General features: G+C 50.2%; 1 protein-coding gene across 2 annotated transcripts; it reads right to left on the bottom strand.

The window, feature by feature from the left end:
• Positions 1 to 6,174: 6,174 nt before the first annotated feature.
• On the bottom strand, positions 6,175 to 21,225 carry LOC113892661 (apolipoprotein L3-like). 2 transcript variants are annotated; one of them, XM_027541786.1, is made up of 6 exons: positions 21,101 to 21,225; positions 19,514 to 20,791; positions 15,703 to 15,801; positions 12,344 to 12,450; positions 10,439 to 10,559; positions 6,175 to 7,771 (listed from the first exon to the last, which is right to left on the bottom strand). In XM_027541786.1, the coding sequence occupies exons 4-6, from the start codon at positions 12,372 to 12,374 to the stop codon at positions 6,907 to 6,909; spliced, it is 1,017 nt and encodes a 338-aa protein (XP_027397587.1). In that variant the 5' UTR covers positions 12,375 to 12,450; positions 15,703 to 15,801; positions 19,514 to 20,791; positions 21,101 to 21,225; the 3' UTR covers positions 6,175 to 6,906. The 2 variants fall into 2 exon arrangements, with proteins under 2 accessions (XP_027397587.1, XP_027397589.1); XM_027541788.1 differs by lacking the exons at positions 19,514 to 20,791; positions 21,101 to 21,225 and adding an exon at positions 17,343 to 18,643.
• Positions 21,226 to 21,462: the final 237 nt, after the last annotated feature.

Here is a 21,462-nt window from a genome sequence, read left to right as displayed (position 1 = left end):
GCGACTCAGAGACGGCTGCAACAGAGAGCTGGCCCTGCCTCCGTTGGGATTCTGAGCAAAGAGCCTCTGTGGACAGGGCTGAGCGTGTGGCAGGAGCTGTGCTCTCACCGTCCACGCCTTTCCTGTTGAATCTCACATCAGCTCTAGGAGTGCTGGCTCCATTTCACAGATGAAGAAATGGAGGTCAAGTTCCCACAGTCTGAGAGTCCTGCAGCTGGATTGCTGGTGAACTTCTCGGTTTGCCTCAAGCAGAAGTGACTGCAGTGGACCTGGATGCCCCATGAAGGCCCGCCTGCCCTTCCCTCAGGGCTGCTTCACCCCAGGAAATGTTTGAGGGAGGGACAGGAAATTATTCCATGAGGATAGCCAACCATAGTTTGGTCTTAACACAACTGTTATGTATCTGTTGCATTTTGCATGTAAGGGAGCTAAGAGGATGGGAGAGGTGGGGGTGCTCTTCCAGGAATTCAGGGACTTGTGTTTGGTGGGAGAGTGTCAGCAGCTCACATCCTGCAAACATTCATTTGACACCCTGTTCCCAGAGTTCAGGGCTCAGGACAAGACAGAAGCCCCAGACCCCAGATAGAGAGGAATCAAGGGGCAAACAGGCCGCTGCCCTGCCCACTGACCCACACAAGTCTGCTCCTGAGCTTACTGGAGCTGCTGGGACTCAAGGATGCCTCCTTTCCAGAGCTTGGGGTCCTCTGGGGACAGCCGACTCTGGGTGTCACCCCTACAGAAGGGACACAGGGAGGAACAGTGGGAGGCAGGAGCTTTCCTGGAGGGAAAATCCAAGCAAAGTCATCCCTCCCGCCTGCTTACTTTAAACCTCAGGCAGAAATTCAGGGGCAGGGAAAGCCATGTGGGCTTCCCCAGGGGAAAACTGCCAGCATGAGGGTGCCCAGGCCCCACTCCCTAAGTGCCCTCCACCACAGGATAGTTAGGGACCCCAAGCGAGGATCAGGCTGGGTGGGCTGGGTGTCCTGGGACTCACCTCCTGGCCAGGTAGCCCCTGCAGCAGGCCTGGAAGCCGATGATGACATCCGTGATCTTCAGGTCCCGCTCCTCCTCCAGGCGGGCCAGCATGCTGTCCCGAAAGAAGACCTTGCTCTGGCCCATGTGGTATAGGTTGCTCAGAGCTCCAGGGCTTCCATCCAGAGGAGGAGAGCCAGCTGCTGACCACGGGGCACCCCATCCACCATAGAACCCTGGAGCAAGGTCAAGGCCAAGGCCAGGGAAGGGGCCTGGAGCCTGGGTTTCCCTGCTGCTCTGTGGGCAGCCTCCTCCTGGTTCAGGGAGAGTGGGGCTGAGGGAATGCAGGAGGGGGCAGGTGGGGGATAGCACGGGACAGATAAGAAACACAGAACCTCGGCTCTGTAGGGACCTACCTCTGCAGTCTGTGCCCACGTGCATTTCTAACCAAGGTGGCAGTAGATAGTGGGGCTCAGGAGGCATTACCTTAGGTAACTAGGGAAACAGTGTCCTTGTTTGTTTATTTGACTGCCCTGGGTCTTCACTGCTGTGGGGACAGGGGCTGCTTTCTCTAGTTGCAGCGAGTGGGCTACTCTTCGTTGAGTATCGGGCTTCTCATTGCAGTGGCTTCTCTTTTTGCAGAGCACGGGCTCTAGGGAGTGGGCTCAGTGGTTGTGGTGCACGGGCTTAGTTGCTCCCAGCATGTTGGATCCTCCCGGACCAGGGATCAAACCCATGTCCCCTGCATTGGCAGGCAGCTTCTTTACCACTGGACCACCAGGGAAGTCCCAAAAGGTTTCTTTTGAAAAAGGTACTTTAAAGTCAAGACTGGCTTCAACATCCTTCAAAAGCGCAGGGGCTAAGCAGGGGAGGCTGAGCAGTGTGGGGCCATGTGCAGGGTGACGGGCAACACCACAGGTGGCTTGAGAGCCTCACTGGGACAGTACAAGGTGCTCCTCACCAACTGTCCTTGTCGCAGAGACTGGGTCCAGACCAGCTCCACAGGCATCTGAGTGTAACCAGTTGTTAGATATTCTGTGTCAGCAGCACAACTTCCTGAGAAAACCGGTGGATTCTAAGTATGGACCTCTGCAGACTCAAGACACCCCTGTTCTCTTCGGTCTAAGCCCTGGGAACAAGGCAGCTGGAGGCTGTGTGCCGGTTGGTATGATGGCAGCTCTGTGAACTTCAAGGCATTTGTGAGAACTAGGAGCAGCAGCTTAAAACCAGCAAACTCAGGGCCAAGCGAGGAGCTAGAAGCCTCCAAAACGGGCCCTGCCAGAGGAGACTCAGGTCCTGGGTGGCGGGAGAGACCTGTGCCCATCTCTCCCCACATTGGGAAGCACAGCAAGTGGCGACAGATAGCCCCGTGGCCTGGGCTCCAAGGAGGTGAGTCCACCACCCTGGGCCAGGATGAGCTGTGTTACAGAAACACCACATGCTTGCTTCACTTCCTCCTGAAACAGGACACCCTGCATCCTCCTGACCAATCAGCTCAACATGGATCCAGGGAAGAGGCTCCAGCTCCCGGAGGCCCCACCCAGGATGGCCCTTCCAGGTGGGGGCTGTGGCCACACTCCTGCACCCTGGGCCCAGCTTCCTCCTGTTCTCCGTTGGGGTGACAATCACGTGCTCTCAGAGGGTCAGTGAGGTCTTGATAAGGACCCAGGTGACAGTGCTGACACAGCGATGGCCCAGCCCAGGCTACACAGGGGTGAATTTCCCCGCAGTAAAGAGGGACTGGAAGTGGGATCGCAGTGAAGACTGGTATCAGGGGAGCAGTGCTCCTGAGGTCCTGGGGTTACTGCACCTCCCTGTTGCTGCACATGTTTAACATACATGCAGAGCACTGGGAAAGGAGCCCACAGAGCAGGAGAAGCACTGGCGTCACGCTGGGGCCCTTCACCCCTGACATCCCGGCAACACGCAGCAGGGAGAGGAGATTCGTGTTTGTCTCCAGCTGGGGAAGTGGCCGGTGCACTTACTGTTGTGTGTGGGATGTTGGACCCAGAATAGGGTAAGGAGAGTCGTTTCCATTGGTCTGAGAAGAGGGCACGTGTGCATCCAGGAAGCACTCAATCTGGAGTCTCTCTTCCTGAGACTCTGCCCCCAGGGTTCAGGTCCCTGTTAACCATTCATCTTCATTATTCTTCAGCCTGACCTATTGGTCCAAGAATATAGTCCTCAGACCTAAGCTCCTCTGTTTCCTGGGAACCTGACACTGAGATTCCAGGGCCTTGGACCTAAGCTCCCTGCTGGAACGGGTCTCTGGGGACAGACTGTGAGCTCCTGCAGGGGGACCTGCCCTACTTTCTGTCCTTCCTGAACTGTGCAGGTTTGGGGGCTTCTTTCCATTTTCTGACCTGGCCTGCATCCCTCCAGTGCATGCTCTTCTGTGCTCACTTAGCCAAACTCAGTTTCTGTTGCTCAGAACCACAGGGATCTCAGCTGACACAGGGGTGACTGTGGAATTGTATCATCTGCACATTGAGCTGAATGGGGTCAAGATCTAAGGGTTCACGGGGACGTGGGGATGGACACTGAATGGTTCTGTAACCAGTGCCTGGAACCCTGCCTAGGAGAAGTCTGGGCAGGATTTGAATTCCCGAGGAACTTACAAAGAATTACAGAAGCAATTACACTCATGATTCGGGGATTAGACAGATGCTGGCCATGACTGCTGACATCTTCAGGAAGGAATGGAAGGGCTGATTGAAGCCTCAGGGAAACACTGGATGAGAGGGAGTCAGAGGCACTGAGGAAAGTCTTCCGAGGGAGGTCTGGACAAAAGTGGGGAGAGGGCCCTGCAGCACGTGGGGAGGGACTTAGGAGACATCCTGGGATCATTTCCAGGTCCCGGGTCTCTGGCTTCCTGCCTTGGGCTCCAGGCGTGGGAGCCAGTTAAGTGCTCACATGCTCCACACATGGAAACACAGAGAGTTGGTGCCCTGTGGAGCAGGCTCATGGGGGCAAGAGCCACACCCAGATTCTCCCCTCTCCTTCCAGGACAGGAAGAGCCTGAGGCACCCCATGAAGGCTCCTCAGAAGGTCCAGGCAGGTGCAATCCCAGATGGGTGACCAAGTCAGAACATGGCCTTGGATGGACTTTCCCTCCATGCCTGCTCCCATCCTCCAGCCCCTCAGTCCTGCTCCTGGAGATTGAGTGAGCCTGGCCTCCAGTTCTGCCCTCAGGGGACCCCGCTACTGCACACTGCTTTGGTCTGCAATTAGGCTTCAGCATCTGTGCTCAGAGTCACGGGTAGCTGTGGAGGAGGTGAAAGCAGTTGTGTTAAGGTCGACATTCTTATGGGTTATTCTAGCCCAAGCGGGGAATAGATGAGTGGGGCAGGGCAGTGCCCCAAGGTAAACCCAGGAAGGAAATTCTGGAAGCTCCTGCAGGAGTTCTGGTGAATTGTGAGGCAGCCTGGGCAAGTGTGTTGCTGTCTCTCTCTCCCCTCTGTTTACAGCTGACCCTCTCTCACACCTGCACACAAGCCCTCCGCTGTCAGTCCCCCTTGGGTGTCCATTCTGGTCCCTGGGGCTGGAGGAGGAGCATCCCAGTGCTCAGCCCAAGTCAGATGACATGGGTTCCCCCGGGCATCCCACGAAGCCTGCAGGGCTCCAGGATCTTAGGGAAATGATTGGATGGGAGCTCAGCAGGCAGACAGGAGGAGCCATGGAGGACGTGTTCCCTGAGACCCTGGGAGACAGGCTCCTGGGGAAGGAGGTCAGGCATCTGGAGCCCAGCTGAGCCCCTCAGTCAATGCAAGGAAGCCTCAGTGAATCCGCTCATATTTATTGAACCAGAGTCTAGAGAACACAAGGTGGAGAGAACCAGAACCACCTGAAATATCTTATCCAGCCTCACCCCCAGCTGAAGAAGAAACCGAGGGTCAGAGAGTCGTGTCTGTTGGTTCCAGGCTGTTTCATCTCTTGACACACCGAAAGTTCCTTGACCTGTTTCTGCCTCTTTGTTTCATCCTTCTTTCTTTCTTTCTTTTAATCAACCTCTGTTCCTCCTCCACATTTGGATTTTCATGGAAACGTCACTGGTCTCTCGGTGCACTCTGGACCCAAAGAGCTCCTGGCAACGTGTCAGATGTTCCATCCACTGTGTTGTCACACCACTGCTGCCACCAACATCATCACCACCATCGTCATCAAGAAGCCACTGCCTGAAGATCTACACAGACAATTCTTCATGAAGACGTACAGATGGCCAGCAGGTACGTGAAAACATACTCAACATCACTAATTATTAGAGAAATGCAATCAAACTACAATAAGTTATCTCCCCTACAGCGATCACAGGGACTATCACCTACATCTACAATGCTCTGAGGCTGTGGAGAAAAGGGAACCCTCCTACACTGTTGGTGGGAATATAAATTGGTGCAGCCACTATGGAAGGCCATGTGGAGTTTTCTTAAACAACTAAAAATAGAGCTACCTTATGATTTAGCAATCTCACTTCTGGGCATATTTCTACAAAAAAATTAAACCTCTAATTTGAAAAGATACATAGCAGAAGTATTCATAACGGCCAAGACATGATATTAACCTAAATGTCTGTTGACAGATTAATGAATAAAGCAAATGTGGTACATGTATACATACCATGGAATCCTACTCAGCCATAAAGAAGAATGAAATAATATCTGTAGCAATATGTATGGATCTAGAGATTACTATACTGAGTGAAGTAAGTCAGACAAAGACAAATATATGTTATTAGCTTATATGTAGAATCCAGAACATAATATAAATGAACTTACAGAATAGAAACAGACTCATAGACATAGATAATGAACTTTTTAACAAAGTTTTGTGGGGATAGGTGAATTAGGAGACGGGATTAACAGATACACACCAGATAAACAAGGGCCTGCCTACTGTAGTAGCATAGGAACAGTATTCAATACTTTGTAATAAACTATAATGGAAATGAACAAAAAAGAACATAGACATATACATACTCAGATACTCTGTCATGTCTGACTCTTTGGAACACCATGAACTGTAACACGCCAGGCACCACTGTCTATGGGATTTCCCAGACAAGAATATAGCAGGGTGGTATCATTTCCTCCTACAGGAAATCTTCCCTACCCAGGAATCAAACCTGTGTCTCTTGCTTAGCAGACACATTCTTTACCACCTGGGAAGCCCACATAAATCGATACCTGTATAATTGAATCACTTTGCTGTATACCTGAAATTAACAGAATACTGTAAATCAATTATCCTACAATAAAACAAGCAAACAAAAGAAGTCACTCCCTAAGTAAGACACATCAGCTAGGGCCAAAGGTGAGTTGATGCCGGAGGAAAGGTCTAGAGACCACCACCAGGGGAAGACTCTTCCTGCTGGGACATCACAGCCTGTGGAGGGCGATAGAGGAGCCCCTGCTACTTCTGGATCCCAACAATCCTAACTGATGTTCTCCCATTTTCAACCCATTCGTATACCTGGCCTCTCATTGCTAGTTCGCCTGCCTCTCCCTTTATTCGGCCTCCAGTGTCATCTTTAGTCCAAAGTAAGTGGTTTCTGATGGGAGGGGAGTTTGGGGGAGAATGCATACGTGTATATGAATGGCTGAGTCCCTTTGCTGTTCACCTGAAACTATCACAACATTGTTAATCGGCTATACTCCAATACAAAATAAAACGTTCTTAGTATGAAAAACAGTGGTTTCTCCCCGCCTCTCATTCTCTGGTCCCCCCTCCTCCCTTAATCCAGGCTCCAGGCCCTTTCCTTCTCTCTCCTCATCTATCACCTACATCCATCCCTTCCCTGATGTGCTCAACCACAGAAATGCCAAATTCCTAACACCCAGCTTCATTAATGTGGTCTCCCTCTCTTTCCCTCAAACAAGGAACCTCTGCACTTTAGACCCTCACATGTCCCTGGACCCTGCACTGCTCTGGGGGTGGTTAACTCAGGTCCTCCTGCAGACTCTCATAGATCTGGGTGAGCTTCTCCAGCTTCCTCTCCAGCTCCCATGCCCGTCGCCTCAGGCTTTCGGCTGCTTCTGTCTTTGCACCATTATGCAGGTGTATTGACTCCTTCACCAGGAAGCCCACATCCACCAGAAGGAAGACCCCTGCAGCAGCCAAACCCGCGATCCGGGCTCCTTTGGTAATTGTTAAAGCTGTGGCTTTGAAACCTGTCTCTATATGCTGGATGGCTGGGCCTGAGATTCTCCCAGGGCTCATGTAGATGCTTGCATTGGCTTCAGAGCCAGGGTTGGCATTGCCTGTCTCCATGGCATGGATGTGCATTTCAATGCATTGTACAGCTTCTTCCTTTTTTGTGTCAACAATGTGGGGGTTGCTCTTGAGTACCTCTAGGAGAACTTTCCATTTCTTGACAACAGTAGACATCAGGCGACTGGCTTCGGTTTCTGCTGATGACCTCTTCACACGTTCGATGATACTGGTGGACACACTGGTCACACCGGCTGCTGCTCCCAGCCCTATCCCAGTGGCCAAGAGCGCCACACTGGCCCCCATTGTCACGGGTGCCAGGGCCAGGCCAACGATGGTCAGAACACCAGACACAGCACCAGTGCTGTGGGCCATCACGTTGGAGATTGTACATCCCTTATGGACCTTCTCAACCTTGTCTGCGAGCTCATGGAATTTGCCTATGAACTCCTCCAGCTGCCATTTCACCCGAGGAAATTTATTCAGAAACCTCCTCCTGTCCAGCTGCTCTTTGGGGAGTTTTTCTTGGTCCTCCTCAACTAAGACTCTTTTCAATTCGTTCAGATAATTGTGTAGTTCATCCGTGTCTTCCCTGTAACGATGAAGGTCAAGGGATTAGAAAGGCAGTTTGCTTGTCTGTAAAATTGGCTCCATAATATCTATTCTGCATAAATACAGATGTTACTATAAATCATTAGAAAAGAATTTTATAAATGTAAACTTTTCTCTTTCAACCTTAAACACGTTTCATACTTTATAGATGCTCCATCTTGAAATAGCTAAACTTGGAATAGGTAAACGAGGTCACCTTAGGATACCGGCAACTTAAGAGAGGTATTTGAGAGAATTCCCAGGTGGTCCAGAGGTTTCAACTCTGCACTCCCACTGCTGGCCTTAACTCAATCCCTGGTTGGGGAATGAGGATCCCACAGGCCATATGGCTCAGCCAAAGAAAAGGTATGTGGTAAAGATGTCTCACAGGTGGGTCAACACCACCACTTTGTAAGAGTTTTTGGAGTGGGAACTCCACAGATAAACAAAGACATGTAGGACTGGAGGAGAAAACCTTCATTCAAGGGCTTCAGTGTATAGTGAGAAGTCTCCCTGCCCTTGGCTACTGGGAAGTGGTCCCTAAGCCCATAGAATTCTGGCTGATAGGAGTATCCTTGCATGCCTGGGCCTTTGGTCACTGGTCAGTCTGACAAGGTGATGAGTGACCAAAGGTCTCTGGGTCTCATGGTATCAGTTCTGCCATCTGGCAGAGCTGGACACTGGGGCACGAGTCTGACTTCCAGGAGGGGCTGGAGATGACAGGTCAGGGTAATTTGGCTTTTAAGCAAGGTGAGTGTCCCTGATGAGCAGTACTCCATGCATCTTATCACACACCGAATCCATGTCAGTAATGTGTCCTGAGGACAATGGAAGCTTCGTCTGTGAAACCTGCCCAGACTCCGCCCTGTGGCTGGTGGGAACTTTTATCCTTCCCTGTAGTAAACTGTAGCTGGGACCATGAAGCTTTCAGTGAGTCCTATGCATTCTATAGGGAATTCTTGATAACCTGAGAGTCGTTTTGGGGATCCCCTAAATTTGCCATTGAAGTCAAAGTAAGGGCAGTCCTGGGCACTGTGCCTTTGCACTTTGCAGATTGGCTGTCTCTATGACCTAGAATAATTTAAACCCAAAAAGTCAGAGCTAGAAGGCACCTTATAATCATTTGGTCTGCCATCTGCTGTCTTCTAAGCATTGAGCCCTTGACCTTCTCAGCAGAAGGTCACTGGGTCCACCCACTGCCCCAGTTGACAGGGAAGAGGGAGATGAGCTATGAGCCCTGTTTCCCTTGGACTCTCCAGCTCACCTCACTGACTCCTGACCCGTCACCCAGCACCCTCAATCGCTCAGGGGTCACCAACCTAATTCACAATTTACCTGGAGACAGCTTCACTGCCTGCACCCGAAGGCCGTGTGCAACCTGTGGAACCTCTAAAGATTCAAGGGACTTGAGGAAACAGTCATCTGAACAGCTGAGCCTGAGGAGACCGGCACTTACACAGTTGGTGGAGGAAGCATTTTCCTCTTGGGTGGGGATGTGTGAGGCTCCTCAGAATCCCTCAAATGTCACACAATCACATCCACTCATTGTGACCCTGGAGGGCTCCCTAAGCCACATGGCCATCCCACTGTCAGGGGAACTCCATGTAGATTAGAAGAGGGTCCCCAATGGAGTGAGAAGCCAGGTCCCAGGCAGGGTGTGCAGACACAGTCACCCAGGGCCCTCTAGTCCAGCATGAGGGGATCCCACCAGGGAGGGAAGAAATGTCCCCCTCTCCCACTCAGGGGACCTCTGCTAGGGTCACAGTCCCTTCAGTTCTGTGTCCTTAGGGCCCAGTCTCTTCACTCTAGCCCTGGTCCTGCTGCCCAAGCCTGCCTGCTAGTCCTCCAACCTGGACCCACTGCTCCACCCTGACCCCTGGGTCTGACCCTGGTGCAGGCCTCCCTGGTCCTTTGGACGAGATGATTATACTTGGTTCCCCACCTCTGACCCTGCAGTTCACTCTGAGGACATCACCATAATCCATCAGACTGAATTGCTATTCCCATTGGACACAGGACAGATCTGAGATTCAAAGTCTTAAGCCCACGGTCCCAGGAGTTCGGCACAGCTAGATCCAGGATCCCATCAGCTCCTCCAGTTCCTCTCTAGCCTCTCTCCCTTATGGGCCAGCAGGATCCTGCAGGGTTCGTACAGTTCCTAACATCAGGAATAGGAAGACTGTAGGCAGAAACCCAGGACACAAATGGTGGTGTCAGGATTTTCCAACTTGTCCCAGAGGAAATTCTGCTTGGTTCTCCTCACCAGAAAGAAGCCCTTGACCCCTGTCTCTTCCCAACAAGCTTTTAAAATGTTACTATTGACTGAGTACTTACTCTGTGTCAGTCATTATGGGATGCACTTTACATGCATGACCTCAGTGTCCTCACAGTAAAAATGAAAATATGGAGAAACTAAAGCAGAGAGTAGTTCAGTAACTTGTCCAAGGTCACATAACCTGCGCCTTCCTTGCAGGTTTCGTCTCGTCTCAACCCACGATCATTCACTGTCAGCAAATGACATGGAGGAAACATTCCTGATGGGATCTTGGGAAGGAACATCCCTGGCCCCAACAGTAGGGTCCTGCCTGGAGGAGGCGTTACTCCAGGAGGAAGCTGGCCTGGTGCTGGGGGACGTGGGTGACCCTCCTGGTGCACCTGTGCCGGTTACCTGGACAAACTGGCCTCAGCCTTAATTCTCTCCAGGAATTCATTCAGCAGGAGTAGCAGTTCCTCTCTGCTCAGTATGTCCCAGAGACATTCAACGACCTCCTCAAAAAAGATCTCAATATCTAGATGAAACAAAAGGGAATAAGATTAGAAGAATTAGTGGTGGGACATAAATGTTATTGAGTATAAAATAGTTAAAAGTCATCTTTCTGAGCAGCAGTCACCTGGGGTGCTCTTGGTGAGGTCACCTAGGGTTATGGATGGACTGTCCCCTTCCCCCCCCAATTTGTGTTGAAGAGTTAACCCCTGGTGACCTTTCTGAAGATAGGGCTTGTAAGTAGATTAGGTGAAATGAGATCCTACGTGGGATTCCGAGGTAAATTGAGGTCATAGGTGGGATTCCCTGGGAGTTCTAGTGGTAAAGAACCTGCCCCCATTTGTAAGAGAGGCAGGTTTGATCCCTGAGTCAGGAAGATCCCTGAAGGAGGGCATGGCAAGCCACTCCAATATTCCTGTTTGGAGAATCCCATGGATAGAGGAGGCTGGCAGGCTGCAGTCCATGCGGTTGCAAAGAGTTGGACATGACTGAGCAACTGAACACACACACACACAAAGAGAAGAAACAGCAAGTGTGATTTGTTAGTTACCCCTTCCAGAATAGACGGGCAGTGCCCTATAAATGAATGCTTTCATGTTTGGGCAGTGAAACAAATACTCACGTTAAATGGGATAAAGAATGTAATGACTACAAATAACCTCAAATCACTACAGGGTAAGACTACTCCTCAATGAGTTATCAAAATCCCTGAGTGATTTCAGAGATCTGGAGGTTATGGAATTGTAGGTAAGATACTGGTGGCCAGGCTATATATATGTGTGTGGGCTGGGACTTGATATCAAATGTTTTTCTTGGTAAATCCACACAAAGAGGCATTATCCTTATCTCACAGAAGAGGCAAGTGAAACTCAGACAGGACAATGGACAGCCCAAGGCCACAGAGCTGAAAGCTCTGAGGTTGAATCCAAGGTCAACAGTTAGACAGTTCTTGGACATGACTTTGAAGTCTCCTTACATTTAAAATTCCTGTGATTTGTTCATTCTACTCTATAGCACACAGTGGGGATTCTTTGCGACTCATTTTTGGTGGTGAGCATGCAGTAGCATATACAGAAGTAGAAATATAGTGTTGTACACACGAAACTTAGAAAACATTACAAACTCATGTTACCTAATTTTAAAAAAGACTTTAGGACCACATGCCATTGAGCAAAACTACCATGTGAGAGGATTCCTGCTTCTGACCACAGACTCTAGGATGGGCAGGGGAGGGGATCCACCAGGTGGAGGAGGGGTGGAGCCAGATGTGATCCTCATCACCCCTCCCCTCCAGGTGGGAGGTGGCCAAGGCCAGACTGGGGTTCAGAGCAGGGTCCACTGACCCTTGCAGAGAGGCTGGGCTGGTGGCTGGGAAGAGCTGGAGGAAACAGCTTCTGTGGTGATGCCCTAAGGTCTGGGAGCGGGAGGAGGTTTGGGCCAAGGGAGAGAGCAGGAGAAGTCCAATGATGCTGGAGGACCTCCTCTCCCAGGCCTGCCTGGCCTTGGGGACTGCCATCTGCGGTCCATGCTCCGCGTGTGCTCTCCCGGCCTCTGTCGTGAGTCACTTGCTGGGTGGTGGGAGAGGCAGGAAGTCAGCACCTTGGTCATGGCTCCCTAGGAGAGGGCTGGGAAGGAGGTTGTGGGCAGACCCCAGGGTGAGGGGAATCTCCTGGTCTCTTGGAAACTCAAGGATGCCTATCCATCCTCTTCATGGTTCTTGATTCCTCTGTAGTTTAACTCAGCCTGGAAATACCACCTTCAATTCTGGGTCACAAGTAGGAACCTTCCAGAGAAGAAAGAGCTGACTACCTGAGCAGTGTCCCAAGTTTTCTGAGCTCATGGTGGCAGCAGGGGCTCTCAGAGATCTCCCTTCAGCTTCTAGTCTGCGTCAGGCTGGAAGGAGGTGTGACCTCACCCTTGGGGAGAGAAAAAGACTGTGAGCTCCACTGTGAGGGGCAGAGGCTGCAGGGAGCAGCGAGGGACAAGTTCTCCGGTGGGTTCCCCCGGGACGGCCACCAGTGCCTCCAGGAACTTAGCCCAGTGCGGTTCTCTGTCTCCTGGGCTCTGCTGGTTGTTAGTGAATAAAAGTCATTCACCTCCTACAGCTCCTTCCAAGCCAAGTCAGAGTCCTGCTCTCCTGTTGGGGCACAAGGAGAAGGTAATCAGACAGGAGACGGCCATCTGCGAAGTTATAGGAACAATAAAGCCAGAGACTAGAAGAACAGATAGGAGGTGAATACTCTGGAAATGAGGTGAGGTTGGGACACCTGTGTTTTTGAATTGATAATAACTAATATTAATGATATCATTGATCCAGTGTCCTTAACATGCAGGCTCCTGAAACTCACTCAAACTTAGCTGAGTCCAAATTGTCACGCTGGTGCCAGGGTCTGGACTAGACCCTGAGTCTTTCTGGTGCAAATCACATGTGTGTGATGACTATGCTCTACTCCCTATATATACAAAAAGATTTATTTGTGGATATATGTTCATGGGTAAATGACTCTTCCTTCCAAAATGATGTCTTGCTCCCTATCAAGTCTCGCCTTGATAAAGTTCCTGGTGATACGGCTCCCATAGCCCAGGTCTTCCTTGCTTCTGCAAGAGCCTTTTTCCCCACAAGGGCCTGGAGTCCCACCAGCCCTGCCCCAATTCCTGTATCCCTGCTCTGAGTGGCTGAGACCCCTGCAGCTGTTCTGTCCTCCTTGCTTTCCCCTCCTGAATATTGGACTTGATGTAGTTTCTAATCCTTTATGTAAATAATAGTGCAAAGAACATTCTCCTTGTGTAAGGCTTCACCTACATCTGAGACTGTACCCTTAAGCTATATCTAGAAGTAGAATTAAGATCAGATGGCATCAACACCTAAAAAATTTCCATACCTAGAGCCACCATGCTATGCAAAGAAACTGTAGCAATTTCCATCCTTTCAGACATACCCATTCTCAGTGGTCTTTCTTTAAAAAAAAATCAGATCTTTATAATTAAATCATTTATTTTGGTTCTGCATGTGATTATCTTGCCATGGGAGATGAGGAAGGAAAGCAAGTGTTGATGATGTTTAGCTACTCTTTTTAAGAAAGCAAAAGAGCTTCTGTCAACTCCTCCTCCTGAGACTTGACTGAAATGATGGTAAAGGTATATATAGGTATAATACCATCTACTGATAAGAGTGCCTGGTTTCTGTAGTGTAGTGGTTATCACGTTCACCTAACATGCAAAAGGTCCCCGGTTCAGAATCGAGTGGAAACAGCTTCACCTGGGCTTCCCTTGTGGCTCAGTTGGTAAATAATCCACCTGCCATTCAGGAGACGTGGGTTCTATCCCTGGGTTGGGAAGATCCCCTGGAGAAGGGAACGGCTACCCACTCCAGTATTCTGGCCTGGAGAATTCCATGGACTGTGTAATGCAAGGGATCACGAAGAGTCGGACATGACTGAGCAACTTTCACTTTCACTGATAAGAGCAAGTGGTGTTTGTTATCATTGCTCTGCATTGGTATCGGCTCTGAAACTTTACCAATGGTACCTCATATGTTGTTCCATTAGCTTTTGACATGTGTACCACTGTATCCTCATTTAAGGATAAGGAAGCTGACACATAGATGTTAGCTGACTTACCTAAGGTCAGAAGGCTTGCCCTTGGTACACTGGTTCCACCCCACTCATGAGCTAAAGAACCCATAGCCTGCCTCTCCTCCCTCTGCTGCTAATAAAAACAAGCATGGGAGCAACAGGAGACCAGAGTCTTGAACAAATGTCTGAAGGCTCACTGCATGGAGAAGTGATAGCTGAGTAAAGAGGAATGCAGTAGAGGGAGAGAAGCAGGGAGCGTGTTGACAGGAGAGAAGAACGGTCTGCTGGGCAGAGCCCCAGAGGGAGCAAGATGAGAGGGAGGCCGAGGGGAGAGCAGGGGACAAGCCCACCTCCTCCACGTCCCATCCCATATTCACAGCAGCCTTCACCCTTCACCATACTTTTAGAAAGTAACTTGAAAATGAGATGCAGGAAAAAAAATAGATGACGTGTTTGTTTAATTATGGAGGAAGGTAAAGGATACCCATGAGAGAGATAGATGTGGGATCCAGGAGTCAGGAACATCAACCCCGTGGGAAGGGAATCCAAGGATTCCAGCTGGGTGCGCAGCAGACCTAGAGAGAAACCAGTCCAGAATGGGATAAGAAGTCCAGAGTCTGTGGGGACAGGGGACACGGTATCACATGAGGCACAGTTGGAAAGAAATGGAGGAAATGCTGAAGATAAACAGTGAAAGGGGTGAAAATGAAGCCAGTTAGAAACATCAGGAAAAACTAAAGCTCAGGAGGAGAAGGGGACGACAGAGGATGAGAGGTTGGATGGCATCACCGACTCAAAGGACATGAGTTTGGGTAGGCTCTGGGAGCTGGTGATGCACAGGGAGTCCTGGCGTGCTGCAATTCATGGGGTCGCAAAGAGTCGGACACGACTGAGCGACTGAATTGAACTGAACTGCTGAGAAGCATGTACAGCTATATGGTACAAGTTAGCTCTTAAAAAATGTATTAAAATATCACCAAAAACGTAAACTCTTTTGTTTGATTTAAAAAAAAATCGTAAGTAAATGTATCTATATCCAAGTCCTTTGGAGACAGTTGTAAAACTGAAGTAATATTAATATATATAATATGATATAACTCACAGGTGTATTATAACTCACAGATGTATTAACTCACAGGTTTATTAGTGATTCAAAAATCTTAGTTTTATTTCATTTATAGTCATTATAAAATAACCTTTATCTTACTAAAATAACCTTTATCTTTTAAAATGAAACAGAGTATTTAATATGTGAAGTAAATGTACTTGTTAATATAAAAATCAAAATACACTTCTAGAACTTGGGAGCCAAAGTACTGAAGGGAGGAGGAAGATTAATATCTCAGTTTATAAAGCTGGGAATCAAGAAATAGTAGGTCTAGTCGAGAGCATAAGAAACAAAGATGTAAATAAAGTGCTTACAAGTACAAAGCTTTGTAACAGAGGATATACAATTAGTGGAATAATGATAAAATGCGAAGAAGGGGAAAGGTATAATAGAAAGTATAAAAATAAGTGAAACCCTTATTTTTCCTAATAAGTAAATAAATACTATCAAATTTAAGTCAAGAAAAACCAAAATGCAATACTTACCACTTATTAGCTATTGTGGTTGGTGACTTCCCACTTGGCACCAGGCACCTTCCCAACTGCTTGGTATGAATTCACTTCCTTTTAGTTCTCACAATGATCCTGTAAGAAAGGAAACTGAAGCTCAGAGAGGTGAAGCAATGTACTCTAGCTAGTGCTAGAGCCAGACTCCAAGTCCAGGTTCCTGTCTCCTGGGCACACATTCTCACACTATTGCAGCTCCCAATGTAGTAATATCATTGAAAGACACTGATTAACTATCTAAAGAAGAAGGTTTTCCTTGGGAGGGAATGAGCAGAACCCTCTGTACAAATTGATCTGTTCTAACCATATGACTTAGGACTGGATTATTTTAACTCTAAGACAGCAGCAGTCACTTTATAGCAGTCAGTAACCCAAAGAATGCAGTGGTTTCTAGTGCCACCACCTTAAAGATGACGGAAGAAGCTAAATTAAATGCCAACAAGAAATGTGTGACTCCTGCTGTGAGAACTGTCAGTGTAGGAGACACGTCATGTTGATGAAACGTAGTTCTCTAGAAAAGTAGGCATGAAAACAGGGTTAAACCAGAATAATGAGAGTGAACTGTGACCTTAAAGAGATATTGTCTGGCAGCATCTTGCCCACCCACATGTACACCCATGGACTTCCGTCCACTCAAAGGAAGGAAGACCCCTTGCAGGGGAGGTGAATTCCAGAGAATGGCATCTCTGCTCCTTTAAAGACAAGGATGCTCTTGAAGATGATCAGAGAAGTGGTCATAGGGGGCACCCACATATACTAATAACAATAAAAGATAATGATTCCTCTGAATGTTTCAATGAGACAGGCTCAGTCTGTGAAAGGCCATGAGTTCATAATAATTTTCAAAGGAGAGGACTTTAGAAAAATGTAGCCAAAAAGAGAGACATAAAGGTTAAAAAGAACGCTAGTGGTTATGCAGAGACGGAAGACGGAAGAGATATGGGATTGGTGCCTGGGCAGGGAGGATCCCCTGGAGAAAGAAATGCTTGCCCACTCCAGTATTCTTGCCTGGGAAATCCTATGGACAGAGGAGCTGGGAGGGCTATAGTCCATGAGGCTGCAAAGAGTTGGACACAACTGAGCTGGTATCTTTCTTTTGTTTATATGGTGCAACGAAGAGTAAATGAAATGGGAAGTATTTTGTTGTAATTGAATTTAATAATAAGAGGAGTCTTGAAGTCTATAGGTATATTCCTTTCTGTTTGTTTACATGAGTGTTTATAAAGGATTGAGAAAGAAAGAACCCCTGACATCCAGAGGCTGGCCTGTGATCACAACAGGGTGCTGCTCTTCTCCCATTGGATGTAAGACTCTCACAGGACTCCAGCCTCACACAGGGTCACCCTGAGAGCAGGAGTGAAGGAGACAGCAAACACCTGTCACTGCACTCCCCAACACCACGCCCCCTCCCCTGGCTGAAAAGAGGGACTGCTCCTTCTTACCAATCACACCTTCAGCCTTGCTCTGCTCTCCCCTCTCCATAGATGAGGTACTGAGAGCCCGTTGGTAGTGCTGCCTCCCATTCTCTGCAGCTCCCAATCTAGAGCAGCCCCATTTCCTTACAGCTTCCTCCAAATCCCCTCACCTACGCTCCGAACCTAGAATCTTTCTTTCTGCACCTTCCTCTGCAATGTTCACAGCTCTCCCTCAGGAAGAGTAACCATCAGCTTGTTTTTAGGGAGTGTGCCTTGTGTCAAAGCCTGGAGGCACCGTCATGTAGATGGGAGAGAATTCACAAAGGCAGGCCCTCCTTCAAGTAGATGGAAGAGGAGAGCTGGCGGGCTCCCTGCCCCTTCTCTGCCCCAAAGCTGTAGGACCCCAGGAGCCTGGTCAGCCTATTGAAATCATGAAACATGAGAACAGAGTCAAGTAGAAAGAAGAGGAGGGCTCAGACAGAAGGGCCGGCTCCTGGATAACGACAAACCACTGTAAATGCCTTGAACACTGGACTCATCCTTCCGTCCTTCCCTCCCATTTTTGGCCTCTTCCTGACCCTTGTCTGGGGCCTCAGATGCATGTGGATGCTGATAGTGCTTCCTCTGCTGGATTCCTATCCAGGGCTTCCTCCTCTGTTAGCTTCTGATTGGTCCCTTTCGGAAGGCTGTTGGTGGGAGAGGGGAGGACCCTGGAGAAGCCTGTCCCTGCCCAGCTGCATGGCCAGTCATGCATGCCTTCCCTCCTCGTGGGCAGACAGATTCTCCCCAACCATCTCCCTCCTGTGCCTGCAGTCACCCTCCCCGGGAAGGGAAAGGGGCGCTAAGAAAGTCCCTGGCCGAGCACCAGGACCCTCCCGACTGCCCCGGCTCCTGTCTTCCTCACACTCTCTGTCTCCACAGGGCCCGCTGCACGAGACTGGCACCTCACTTGGCACAGGCTGCCCCTCCCCACAACATGTGCTTCCCCAGTGGCCTCACTGCGTGACGGGTTACTTGTCCCTGGAGGCCTAGGTCCAAGCCTCCCTCTGCCACCTTCCCCCAGTTGCTCTCCAGCTCCTCTTGAAGGTGGCACTTTCCTGGTCATGGTCCCTTTTTGCTCAGTTTCTCCAGGTCTCAGAACCCTACCCACATCATCAGGGGCCCTGTCTCTTCCTTGCTGCTCCTCCAGTCCAGGGCCTCTGGGCACCCTCCGCCCTCCTGGGCACAGCCTGGCCAAAATACGAGGGGTGGGACCCCTTATGGGAACATGAAACAAGCAGCTTCTCGATGACACAGCACAACCCCAGTTCCCCTGTTAAAATTAGAAAGGGAGGGAGGGGAGAAGGGGGGAAGAGTAAGAGAACGAGGTGGAGAGGAAACTAAAGATCCTAATCAATCAATCTTTCAAAAGGATCCAACGTACACCAGAGAGAAAAAACTGAAGGGACTGAAAGAAACTCAGCAGTGGCCACAGGTCTGGAAAAGGTCAGTTTTCATTCCAGTCAGAAAGAAAGGCAATGCCAAAGAATGCTCAAACTACCACACAATTGCACTCATCTCACATGCTAGCAAAGTAATGTTCAAAATTCTCCAAGCCAGGTCAAAAGTATGTGAACCATAAACTCCCAGGTGTTCAAGCTGGATTTAGAAAAGGCTATTATACTGATGTCTGTACAGTTTGGCTTTTTATCTTAATGTTGCAACACCGGGATGTATGTGGACCTTTTGCAGTGAGCCCTTCTCACTTCTTCCAGCAGGGCCGCCTTCCCCACACAGGACCTCCCATCACCCACAGAGCAGAGGGCTTGGCAAACACAGGAAGCCAACACCCTTTGACTCCACGCTTGGTGTCCTGCCCGTCTCCAGGCTGCAGTGTCCCCCAGGGCCTGGCACTGAGCCTAGCACTCAGAGGCAGGGTTTTTCAACAAACCTTGATTCCTTGTATCTGAAAAAAATCACCTTCCCCATCAGCCCTAGCCTAGCACCCTCGGGACAGCTTCAAGGTGGCCAGGCCATAGGAGGGGAGGCTCTGACTCCTTGTCCTCCTCCACCCCGTCTGCTTCGTTTAATTTCCTAAATGGCTGAGTACCCGGAACATACACCTTCCTTCTGGGGTTGCTGCTCATGTCTCAGGAGTCCACATCCTGAGCTGAGCCCACCTGAGCAGGTGTGGCCCTTGCTCTGCTCTGTTTAGGGTCCCTCGGCTGGGAGGAAGCCCTCAGACACACCAGCCTCCACATCCAGGCTCTGCCCCTGCTTAACCTGCTGACCTCACCTCTCTGAGCTTCCATTCCTTCTTCTGTCAGTTAGTGACAGTCATCCTTTTCTCAGACAGTCGTCCTGAGGATGGGAAGATGGGATGGGCGGGGTCTTACCCTCCTGCTTACTCAGGAAACTTCCTCTGTCTGAGTGTGAACAAGATCCAGTTGTTCACATCTGTGCAGATGCAGCCGCTGGTTGTGCGTCTCTGCAATGACCACATACACCCTCTGGGCCCAGATATACTCTGGGAAACAGAAGTGAAAGGCAAAACCCTTACCTGAGTTCTCAATACAAACAAACGTCCCGCCCACCAGGCCCCACCCTGGGCTATTCCCCCTCCTGCTGACACCCTAGAGAAACAAGATCAGTCCGGACATCCACCTCCTTCCTTCTTGACACAGTCCACCCTGCCTCGGGCTCCTTGAAGGAAGACTTGCCACCAGCACAGCGTGAGACCCTTGGCAAATTACTCCTCCATAATTCCATCTTCTCACTCACCAACCCCACACTCACCAGCCGGCCTGCTTCGTTCACCTTTGTGCCACCAGCACGTGGTACTGTCCAGAACACACCAGTTGCTCAGTGCGTACTGGTCATACTCTGCTGTGGAGGGCCATGCGCATGTGGCTCACAGGATTCCCTCACACAGGTTCTTCTGCCAGGGACACCTGCTGCACCCAACCGGGAGAAATCTTTCTGCAAAGCCCGAATCTGAGAAGCCTCCTCTGAGAAGCCCTCCGTGACCTCGCCTGCAAAGCCCACTGTTTCCTGCTCTGTGCCACCTGGAAGAGGGGCCTCACGTCACCCCTCAGCCACTCTAAGCCCCACCTCCACCCCTTATGTTCAGATCCCTCTGGACTTAGCCCTGCTGGCAGGGACCGGACTCGCGCCTTTAGTCCCAGTGGCCACAGGAGGAGGCCCAGCCTTGGTGGTCACTGCCATAAGGTGGATGCAGAAGTTTGTGGGAAGGGCCGACAGCACGCTGCCCTTTGCTAGCTCGGCTTATCTCCACCTGACAACAGATTTTTTTCTCTCCAAATGGAAGACTTTTATCAGAAAACCAGTGTCCTGGCGACTCAGGGACGGCTGCAACAGAGAGCTGGCCCTGCCTCCATTGGGATTCTGAGCAAAGAGCCTCTGTGGACAGGGCTGAGCATGTGGCAGGCGCTGTGTTCACACCGTACACGCCTTTCCTGTTGCATCTCACATCAGCTCTAGGAGTGCTGGCTCCGTTTCACAGATGAAGAAATGCAGGTCAAGTTCCCACAGTCTGAGAGTCCTGCAGCTGGACTGCTGGTGAACTTCTCGGTTTGCCTCAAGCAGAAGTGACTGCAGTGGACCTGGATGCCCCATGGAGGCCCGCCTGCCCTTCCCTCAGGGCTGCTTCACCCCTGGAAACGTTTGAGGGAGGGACAGGAAATTATTCCATGAGGATAGCCAACCACAGTTTGGTCTTAACACAACTGTTATGTATCTGTTGCATTTTGCAGGTAAGGGAACTAAGAGGATGGGAGAGGTGGGGGTATTCTTCCAGGAACTCAGGGACTTGTGTTTGATGGGAGAGTGTCAGCAGCTCACATCCTGCAAACATCCATTTGACACCCTTGTTCCCAGAGTTTAGGGCTCAGGCCAAGACAGAAGGCTCAGACCCCAGATAGAGAGGAACCAAGGGGAAACAGGCCATTGCCCTGCCCACTGACCTGCACAAGTCTGCTTCTGAGCTTACTGGACCTGCTGGGACTCAAGGATGCCTCCTTTCCAGAGCTTGGGGTCCTCTGGGGACAGCCGGCTCTGGGTGTCACCCCTATAGAAGGGATACAGGGAGGAACAGTGGGAGGCAGGAGCTTTCCTGGAGGGAAAATCCAAGCACAGTCATCCCTTCCGCCTGCTTACTTTAAACCTCAGGCAGAAATTCAGGGGCAGGGGAAGCCATGTGGGCCTCCCCAGGGGAAAACTGCCAGCACGAGGGTGCCCAGGCCCCACTTCCTAAGTGCCCTCCACCACAGGATAGCTAGGGACCCCAAGCCAGGATCAGGCTGGTGGGCTGGGTGAACCGGGACCC

Source organism: Bos indicus x Bos taurus, chromosome 5, assembly GCF_003369695.1.
Source record: "Bos indicus x Bos taurus breed Angus x Brahman F1 hybrid chromosome 5, Bos_hybrid_MaternalHap_v2.0, whole genome shotgun sequence".
Classification (NCBI taxonomy): Eukaryota; Metazoa; Chordata; class Mammalia; order Artiodactyla; family Bovidae; genus Bos; species Bos indicus x Bos taurus.
The sequence above is the reverse complement of the archived record's forward strand: the minus strand, read 5'-3'. Positions and strand labels throughout refer to the sequence as shown.